Source organism: Quercus suber, unplaced genomic scaffold, assembly GCF_002906115.3.
Source record: "Quercus suber isolate HL8 unplaced genomic scaffold, Cork oak 2.0 scaffold_541, whole genome shotgun sequence".
NCBI classification, from domain to species: Eukaryota; Viridiplantae; Streptophyta; class Magnoliopsida; order Fagales; family Fagaceae; genus Quercus; species Quercus suber.
In genome coordinates, this window is record NW_027069989.1 from 5,957 (window position 1) to 17,010 (window position 11,054).

Here is an 11,054-nt window from a genome sequence, read left to right on the forward strand (position 1 = left end):
AAATGAATAAGCTTTTTATCGAGTAAAACCTGATTTATTTAGTAAAGACTTTGTTCACTTACCACCCTAGGCACATATCCTTTTTCTAGTATTCATGTCACAGGCTCCACTTGTCTCTCCCTTCCCTCTCTAACAAACGAAAAACAAAATAATACTCTTTTTCTATTACAAATTAATTAAGAACTTATTTAAGAATTTAAATTGTGTTGTTTTACTTCTTTAACCACTACGTTGATCATTTGTTCTAATATGGTTTTCACTATAAAGTAAATATTTTTTGAAGAATTTAGAAGGTGGATACAAAAGAGGATCACTTCAATAATAATAATAATAATTTTATTCATTTAGCCTCATTTTATATTGTAAATTTAGAATACCATGTGGATGGGAGGAGTAAAACAACATTGCCCATACAGCTTTCTTTCTTTCTTTCTTCTTATAATTATTCTTTCCCTCTCTTCTTTTATTTATTTATTTATTTATTTTGGAATAAGATAGTCAACAACTCCACATTCATTAAGTCAACTTTATATTCAAAACAATTTTTTTTTTTTTTTTTAAAGAAAAAGATTAGTACTGTGGGAGGAACTTGTCTACACATGATTGATACACTCTTCCTTAGGCTCAATACTTATAAGGCAAGGGTGGGAGGCGTCTCTTCCTAATGTAAGATTAAATAAATCCATGAGAGTGGCATCGGCCCTTAGCCCATTTCCAAAGCGGACAATACCTGATTCGAGAAAGACAAGTTCCTCCCACAAGTACATTCCAAAAATTTTATATTGGAATTTGGAACCTATGAGATTATTGACCCAAAGTTTTCTATGTTTCTTTCTTCTTCTTCCTTTTTGGTTTTTTTTTTTTTTTTGGGGAGTCTACTTTTATTTTATTTTATTTTTTTCCTTATAATTTCCTCACTTCCCAAACACCACCCCCCCAACCCTTCTATTACCCATAAAAAAAGTGCATAGATTAGAACTAACTAGGGAGGCCAAAACACCTAGGATAGTGGTTTACTTCTACCACCTCCTTGTGGAACTTTACACCAAAGTTTTAAATTCCATTTCAAAAACCATTCAAAATTAGTTATTGGAACAAAATATTTCAATACCAATATGTATTGGTATATCATTTATATCAATAGCTACTTAATAAATCCACACTTTATTATTTATGTCATATAATTAACCAATGTAAATTCATAAGCGATATAACATTAAAAAAAGGAAAAAAGAAAAAAGACAAGTGTCATAAAATCTCGTGCATAATTAAACAAATCAAAGTCCTATAAAATATTATACATAATTAGACAAACAAAAAGTTCATCAAATCTTATAAAGTGGACTTATTTCTTGAAAAAAAAAAAATCCATACAAGCAATTTCAATCCAGGATGCATGTTCCTCCCAAAAATGCTAGAATTCCAACAAAATGATCAGTATATATTGAAATTTTGGGTAAGATAGAATAAAGGGGTTATTGCACCCCGGTTAACATATTGTATTGTTTAGGAATATTTCAGTTGAAATGGAATAGAATTCAAAACATTGCTCTACACCCCTTTTGAATGGTCTTCTTGTTAGTTCTAGACCACTCTTTAGAATATAGACAAAACTTAGGTGTGTTATCCAATAAACTACATTCCTTCATCCATTATAATGAGATGGAGTGAAGTAGTGGATTCAGATTCACTTGTGGGTGTGTATAATAATAAAAATAAAATAAATAGCTCCTTAGGTGAAGTTTTTTATATTCTTAATTAAATTCAACCATGTAACTGCATCAGCTTTCTCTAACTACACTTATAAATTCAACTATATGCCTATACAACTCCTAAATAACCATATGAAATTGTTGTAATAGCTAGTTTGAACAGCATCTCTCTAAATATATAATCTATTAAGTTAAAAATTAACATTCATTACTTATCCTAAACCTTATACATACATAACACTGAAAGAAGGGTGTTTGGGCGTCCATTGAAAATGAAGTCATTCCACACTGTTTTACATGGAATTTGAAGCTAGCCAATCCTGGTGCTCAAGTTTCATTACATTTGAAATAAGACCTATGCAACAGTTTATGGAAATGATCATTCTTGAGACTGTTTACAAAAGACCCCAATGTTCGTAAACATATTTGATGATCACTTTCCCTGTTGGTAATGGCCCCAATCTAAAGGATGAACTATTGCTTTCAAATGCAGTGGAAAACAATACTATGAATTCATTTCCATGGGACTTCCAAATACCCCTCAGAACTGCAAAATCATAAGGAACTTTTTTTGGGTCTCCTTTTTCCCTTAAAAGATTTACAGGAACTTTTATAACTACTATATACCATAATTTTTTTCTCTATTGCTTTCAAGAACTGAAAGCGACCTGCTCATGTCGTTTGAGGTCAGTCAGATACTTTAATAAAATAAATAGCTCCTTAGGTGAAGTTTTTTATATTCTTAATTAAATTCAACCATGTAACTGCATCAGCTTTCTCTAACTACACTTATAAATTCAACTATATGCCTATACAACTCCTAAATAACCATATGAAATTGTTGTAATAGCTAGTTTGAACAGCATCTCTCTAAATATATAATCTATTAAGTTAAAAATTAACATTCATTACTTATCCTAAACCTTATACATACATAACACTGAAAGAAGGGTGTTTGGGCGTCCATTGAAAATGAAGTCATTCCACACTGTTTTACATGGAATTTGAAGCTAGCCAATCCTGGTGCTCAAGTTTCATTACATTTGAAATAAGACCTATGCAACAGTTTATGGAAATGATCATACTTGAGACTGTTTACAAAAGACCCCAATGTTCGTAAACATATTTGATGATCACTTTCCCTGTTGGTAATGGCCCCAATCTAAAGGATGAACTATTGCTTTCAAATGCAGTGGAAAACAATACTATGAATTCATTTCCATGGGACTTCCAAATACCCCTCAGAACTGCAAAATCATAAGGAACTTTTTTTGGGTCTCCTTTTTCCCTTAAAAGATTTACAGGAACTTTTATAACTACTATATACCATAATTTTTTTCTCTATTGCTTTCAAGAACTGAAAGCGACCTGCTCATGTCGTTTGAGGTCAGTCAGATACTTTGTTGAGTTGTATTCCTGTACATCCAACAGCTCTTCAGAGTATGTTCTTTGGAATGACCTCCTTTTACATTCTGTTGAACAACTTGATACGAATTCCTCACCTCTTAGCAGTATCACGACCTGCATTGAACAAAAGAATATCAATGAAATAATACATGCTTTGAGTAACCCTTTTATGCTCGATTGTGGCATATCCACTGTTTGAGGTATAGAAGGCTGACCTTCAGGAACTCAGGACAGATGACCTACCCAATGGAGTCGAACACAGAGAGAGAGCATGCATATTTATTAAGATTATTTGTTTCCTTTTCCCTTTCTGTTCTATTTGTCTCTCTAGGAAAGATTGACTGTAACTAAAATAAAGATCAGCAAGGGTACATAAATTAAATAAGATAATGATTGACAAGCGTTGTGGTTGAGGCTTTTTCTTGCTTTTGGGTGCTGAACATAAGTTTAGCTTTCATAAGCAACAATAATACTGCCTAGGGCCTAGTCCGGCTCTCTCTAGTCTTCTCCTCAGTTTTGGATGTCACATGGATAACAATGTCTGTGGTTCAGGGGTTTTGAATTGGTAAAACTTTTGGATTTTGTACATTCTATTTGTTCACCTAGACAAAATAAATCTACTGTTTGCTTCCTTTATGGTCTGTTTGGATTGAGGGGGAGGGATCGATGGTGTAACTCACTACAAATATTTATCTTATCATCCTACACATAAGAGATAGCACGTAATTGCGGGTTTAGTTTTATGGTTTAAATTGCAGCATGCCACAACAGGAAATTCCAGTCATTTCCTTCTGCTTCCTTTATAGTTTTATGGTTTTATGGTTTAATACCTGTCATTTCTCTCGAACGAAAACAATTCAATTTTCAAAATTTTTGTCACTGAGATGGTAATCATGACACCCTTTGAACCTAAATGAAACATGAATCCAGGAAATATATGAATATGCAACTTTAAAAAAAAAAAAATCAAGTACTTGCCTGATTCATTCGAGGACGTAGGATGGGAGACTGCTCAATGCACATAGAGGCGGTTAAAATCACACGATCCATTTCTTCTGTATTGTAATTATCACCAAGAGAAGGATCAACAAGTTCCTTCATATCATTTTTATCAAGCCAAGGCTTGGCCTAAAACAGGGATGGAAATTGAAAAAGTGGCTTAAGGTATGAAATATAGAGACAATAGGTAATGAAAAATCATGAAGAAAAGAAAATTACCCAAATCACAAGGCTTTGCTGTAACTGATCCAAAGCTCGACGCCCGGTTATAAGCTCCAAGAGTAGAACCCCAAAGGAAAAAACATCAGTTTTCTCATCTACTATGCCATTCGTGAAGTATTCAGGAGCAAAATAGCTGTCATTGGAGAGATAAAGAGAACATTAATCTGGAGAGAACTTTAGCAGCTTTCAAATCATAGCTAGGCTTACAGACCCAAATGTGCCTTCAAATTTTGGTACACTGTGGTGAGTCCATTGTTTGGGTAGCCACTTCGCAAGCCCAAAATCACAAATCTGTAATGAAACGCACTAAAAAGTGAGTGATTAATTTAGGGAAAAAAAATTAAAATCTAAAAAAGTTACTGGTGTATATAAGACCACTAGATGTCATAGCAGAGTAATATATGACAAGCAGAGTTAAATTTTGCATAAATGTTCAATTCCAACAACAATGATACCATCATTATTGGTTGTTCCCCCTGTCTACATATAAAAGAAGCACATAAAAGGAAAAGTTGATGGCCCAAGATGGAAGTAGAACAAACAAGGAAAAGCTGATAGCCCAAGATGGAAGTAAGAGTAACAGCTTGCACTTACAAGAAGATGTGCTATTTGAGCTACATGCACCCAATGGGTTTTGAACTCACGACCTCGTCCTCCAACTTGCACTTACAAGAGGAGGTCCTATTTGGGCTACAGCTTATTGGAAACACATCATCATGTCCACCTGCCCATCTTCAAACCATAAACTGTCTAAGCAATAGGTATCCTTCGTGACTATGGATATTATATCAAACAAACCCTATCATGGAGTCCAGTTTTGGGCGCAAAGGATACATCAGCTAGCCTAATTCCTAAAAATCTCTTCTCAAATATAATAATAGAAATCAGTATCACCAAACTTCATGGTTTTTTTTTTAATAAATAAAGCCATTGAGAGAGAATAAGCTCAAACTCTAACACTGAACAAAGGGGATCTGGATACTCTTGCTGGCATGCGATTTTACATGTTTTAAAGCACATGTGAATAAAAGGGATGAAGGGTCAATTAATATTGAGAGAGAATGAGTCACCAAAGGGTCAATTCTTTTTATTACTGGCTTCACTCATGTTCAGTATATATGACACTCGTGTATAAATGTTTCAGATAACCAGCTTCCTATATCTTAGGGTAGTTCATACTTGATATATACTCCCAAAAAATTAGCGCCATAGGCCATTCTAATACCAAATAAAAATGAAACAATACAGTAAAGAGTGTTTTTGTTTTCTTTTTTCTTTTTCTTTTTTTAAGAAAATAAATGGTGAAGTTGAAGTAGAGGAGTAGATGATGCCTGTTAAACATAATCCCAAACCCACCTCAAAAGGAGTGTTCTAACTCCCAAGCTATCATACGTACTTTATAACAATTATTTTTTACTCTCTACTTAGGAATATTGGACCATGCCACAGGGCCTAAAGGTACTTCTTGTGCCAAGTAAATTTGAGGAAGGATAAAAGTGGATGAGGACCATTAAGCCTAAGATCAAGAGCAACTGCAAGTGCTAACTGTAACCTTTTTGTATTCCATAGGTTGCATGGAATTAGACATGCTATAAATATGATTATTGGCCATTTACTTAAGATGGTGGGGATTAAGCTTCACATATCAAGGATTCAAGGAATACACTGCACTCATGTATAGGTTGCAATTTAGGAAATCTTTTCAGCAAGATAGACTGTAAATATTCAAATTTCAGCAATATCTTAAGTTTTACTATTTGATCATGGTTGCTTGTGTTCAAAGATACCTGCGGCTCAAACTCCTCGGTAAGCAGAATATTATCTGATTTGATATCTCTATGAATGATTCGCCTCTGACAACTCTCATGAAGATACAACAGACCATCTGCTGTTCCCAAAGCAATTTTATACCTTTTACTCCAATCTAGTTTATAATCCGTTGAACCTGGAAATGCAATTAAAGAAAATCCCTAAGACCATAAACCAGACTGAAACTTTAACTAAAGAATAGGAGTATGCAAAATCTGAACAAACCGTGAAGAAGAGATCCTAGACTCCCCAGTGGAGATAATTCAAAAATAAGGTGCATTCCTCCTTCGATGCCACACCCAATCCACTTAGCAGTATTAGGATGATCTATGTGGGCTATAATGCCAAGCTCAGACAAAAACCCTGATGTTCTCTCATCAGCTGTTCCCTTTGTCAGCCGCTTTACTGCTATCAGCTTCCCATCTTGCAAACGACCCTTGTAAACTTCAGCATAACCACCCTTTCCAATTAAATTTTCTACAGGAAATATGAACCATAAATCTAGATCACAAAAACTATGTCATAATGAACATGAAAGTACCATTTTGCAAGATGCATGCTACTATAAAATTGAAAAAAGTAAGCCAAAAGATTGCATTTTACTACAAACCACTGCTAAAATTTTGGGTTGCAGTTTGGAGTTCAGAGAGGCTGAAGTTCACCAGTGAAGACTTGATGTTGTGTAAATTACTCAGTTCTGAATTTTCTCTTGAGCTCTTGATTTTTCCTTTTGATATCTTTGGGACACCAAGAGGAGGGAAGGAGGCTAAGCGCTTAATTGGTCCTTTCTTCCATATTTTGAAGAATCTGCTCCAACTAGAACTTGGGCCACGGATTTCAATTTCAGTAGAGCTGTTTTTGGAAGAACCACCGTCAAATTCCGATCCTCTAATGCAGGCTTCTAAAACTCCTCTAGGAGATGACACATCTTCTTTTTCCTTTTCCATGTCTAAACATCTCAAGTCTACATAAAAAAAAAAAAAACAAGCATGAGGCAAGTGAAAATTCTAAACAAAACTACAAACAGTCAAATATATATATATATATATATATATATATTTGGGACTAAGGCTTTGTGGTGGTTGTTGTATAGATATAGAGAGCTGGGGAAAAAATGAAGTTAGAAAGAATTACCTTGGGCAGAAGCAGCAGAAGGAAGCAGACTGCCTTGTCTTCTATATTTTACCTTAGGAGTGCCATCTGTCTGGATTTGTTTTGGTTTGTTGCCAGCAGCATTATCAACCACACTGAATAAAATATACTTCCAAATGTGAGCAAAGAATCACTAATCAGTCAAATGTGGGAAAAGAAATTGAGAGAGAGAGAGAGAGAGAGAGTGTGTGTGTGTGTGTGAGAACTTGGACTTGGTGACCGATTGAATAAATGAAAGAGAAATTACAAAGGTACCACAAATTTAGGAAATAAAAGTTAAGGACATCATCTATTAGATACAGAAAGAGAAAAAGGACTTCGAATCAGGACAAGAGAAGTACATTTATTACTCCTAGTCTGTTTAAATGATGACCATAGAAAGGAAAGTTCAAAAGCATCAACCAAACTTGTTATGACCAAAATTTAAGAGAATTAAAGGAACTCTAGAATTCGGATATATAACAGAAAAATATACCAAAACGACAAATCCCCGAAAGCTGAACTCGAAACCTAGAAACTTGGAGATATGAATTAAGAAACAGCAAAGAAACCATTAAAGTTGTGGTAAACAAGTCATAAAAACAGTGTAATTCTGCTATGTTTTCACATCTATATACCAAAATAGGTGGAACACAAGAAAAATCTCCACAATGTTAGAAGAGATTTTAAGTATAAACAAAAACCTCAGAATTCAGAAGTATAATATATTTAATTATTATCTCTAATTGCTTACATATAGAAGTTTCCCAAAATGCATAAGCCAATTGATTTAAAACATTCAAATACAAAACCAATTCCATTGAAAATCTCACCTCTTTGCAGTAAAATACAATTTTCATAAGGATGATCAGCTAAATTTGAAGAAATATAAGATATATATGTGTGTGTGTGTGTGTATATATATATATATTTTGATATAGAAAGTGGTGTCTTAGCCTTTAGGCAGACAATATCACCCCATGCCCATGAGACACCGATGAAAACAAATAATAAAAACAGAACGCATACCATAAGCCATGTAAATCTGAAATCTGCTCATATAGCAAATACTGGAAATATTCATAAAAAAAACCACAAGCTAAACTTTTTAACATTTGGAAACATAAAATCATCTCAAACCCATATGTCAAATCTTTAGATTTACTCTGCTATCACACAAATATACAAAATCCACATAATCCATAAGCCTAAAATTATATCACAAAGAGGACCAGACATAAATAGAAATTTTGTATCTGCTCTGTCGTCACATGAACATCCAAAATCCATAAGAATAAAAAGATATACTCACTAAGTGCCAGAACAGATTGAATTTAGAGACTACTTAGACAATACTCAAATGAATGAAACGAAAGAGGCAGACTATGAAGAATGAGCTTTCGAAAGATCACACACACTATGAATATGAAAGCCTCTGAATCATTATGCCATCACATGCATATATATAAAATCCCCAAAACCCATAATACCACAAACTAGCAGAATATAACATCAGAGGCTCTCTATATGCTCTGTATTCAACAAATATACAAAATCCACCCACAAGCTTAAACTCAAAAAAGAACAACAAATTCAAAAAAAGAAAAAAAGAAACTTAAATACTTCAGAAATCACACAATACATGGTATCAGAGCCCTTATTATGCAACAAATATACTAAATCCACCCACAAGCTCAAACCCAAAAAAAGAACAATTTTTTTTTTTAGAAAGGAAAGAAAAGAAAAGGTCACATACTCCAGAAATCACACAATTAGTATCAGTCACTATATACATATACACTCTATTCTGCAACAAATATACAAAATCCTCAAGACCCAAAAGCTCAAACTAAGAAAACCCAAATAAAAACTAAAAAAAAAACAAACATCACATTCTCTATTCAAGCTCAAGTACTGCACATACACATAAAAACCCACAAGCTCAAACCCAACAACCCATAGGCCATAACCAAAAAAAAAAACTGAATATATATATATATATATAAACTAAGATATTAGACATACCCTACTGAGAGAACATGAAGGAGAACACAGGCATACCATGATGAAGAAGCTCTGTGCCCTCTACCATTCTCCATGGACAGACAAGAGAAGAAAGAGAAAGCAAACCAGAAACAATGTGATATACAGTAAAAGAAACACACCAAAGAAACTGCTTCTATGTGTACACCAATGTGTTTAATTTATTTACTTTCCCTTCTAGGATTCCAAATTCAGAAGCTAAATATGGCAAAGTATCATAATATTTGTTTAAGATTTTAAAAACAAAAAAAAAAAAAAAAAAACAAACATCACATTCTCTATTCAAGCTCAAGTACTGCACATACACATAAAAACCCACAAGCTCAAACCCAACAACCCATAGGCCATAACCAAAAAAAAAAACTGAATATATATATATATATATAAACTAAGATATTAGACATACCCTACTGAGAGAACATGAAGGAGAACACAGGCATACCATGATGAAGAAGCTCTGTGCCCTCTACCATTCTCCATGGACAGACAAGAGAAGAAAGAGAAAGCAAACCAGAAACAATGTGATATACAGTAAAAGAAACACACCAAAGAAACTGCTTCTATGTGTACACCAATGTGTTTAATTTATTTACTTTCCCTTCTAGGATTCCAAATTCAGAAGCTAAATATGGCAAAGTATCATAATATTTGTTTAAGATTTTAGTCATTTTGTGGGGGAAAAAAAAGTCTTTGTTTTTTTCTCTCTTTCTTTTACATGGGTCCGTGAGAGTCGCTGCTCTGCTTTACTTGGGTGGTGACATGTGGTGAAAGCTGCGTAGCGACTTGTACTCTCGAACCTTAAACTAAGCACCACCCCGCACTGAAAGTGAAAGAGAGAGTTTCAGTCAGAGAGAAAAGAACGTAGATTTAGTTTGGACATAACCTTGGATGTACTTTTGAGTTAAAGTATGACACATCCAATTACTTTTCTCCAAAATTTAATGTTCGGTTCTAAACTTTTTGGTTATCTCAAGTACTTTTGCCCAAAATTTTCTTTTTGGGTTCTAAACTTTTGAGTTATCTCAAATATTGCACCAATACATAGTTAGCTTCTCACTTTTGAGGGAAAAAAAATAAATCACAATTTTAATAATGTAAATCTATTATATCATTTTCATATGAACTCATCAATAATTCTATTTTTGTTATACGTTTTCGTATGAACTCATTAATAATTCTATTTTTGTTATATGCCAATCATAATATGTCAACTTCATAATTAAAAAAAAATTGTGAAATATTTTAATCATTAGGCTATTGTTTGGAAATTTTCTAACCTTATTTTAGAACATATGTTTTTAAAATTCCAGAAAATTTTAGCTAGTGAACAACTCATAATTGTTTTGATTATGTCAATTGGTTCCCCTAATACCAAAGACTTAGATTAAGCCTATCTTCTGTTTATTTGTTATTGACTAATTACGTTGTTGAAATAGTTGTATGTGGACATAGTATTGTTTTATAGAATATAACTGAACATTTTGAAAATGTCACTAATTAATTTGCTGGCTTTGGTAACAACTATTTAACAAACAAGGGAAAGAAAAAAAATTTATAAGGTTAAGCAATAAGCATTCTACAACTACTTAAAAAGGGGTGGTGATTCATTTTTTGAAATGAATTGTCATATCTAGAATGTGTATTTATTATTTAACATGAAAAGAATTGCATGCTTTTATGATTTTATACAAAAAAATTTAGCATACAATATTATAAGGTTTCTTGTCTGTT

The 11,054-nt window shown here is 33.3% G+C and overlaps 1 protein-coding gene across 3 annotated transcripts; it reads right to left on the minus strand.

The window, feature by feature from the left end:
- Positions 1-2,579: 2,579 nt before the first annotated feature.
- Positions 2,580-9,556, minus strand: LOC136061396 (receptor-like cytosolic serine/threonine-protein kinase RBK2). Of its 3 annotated transcripts, none has more exons than XM_065764103.1 (9): positions 9,306-9,556; positions 7,284-7,396; positions 6,760-7,113; positions 6,375-6,626; positions 6,128-6,285; positions 4,552-4,631; positions 4,338-4,473; positions 4,098-4,247; positions 2,580-3,233 (listed from the first exon to the last, which is right to left on the minus strand). In XM_065764103.1, exons 1-9 carry the CDS (start codon positions 9,377-9,379, stop codon positions 3,063-3,065), a joined length of 1,488 nt encoding a protein of 495 aa, XP_065620175.1. In that variant the 5' UTR covers positions 9,380-9,556; the 3' UTR covers positions 2,580-3,062. The 3 variants fall into 3 exon arrangements, with proteins under 3 accessions (XP_065620175.1, XP_065620176.1, XP_065620177.1); XM_065764104.1 differs by having other exon boundaries at positions 9,342-9,555; XM_065764105.1 differs by having other exon boundaries at positions 7,284-7,410; positions 9,342-9,555.
- Between the last annotated feature and the right edge of the window lie 1,498 nt (positions 9,557-11,054).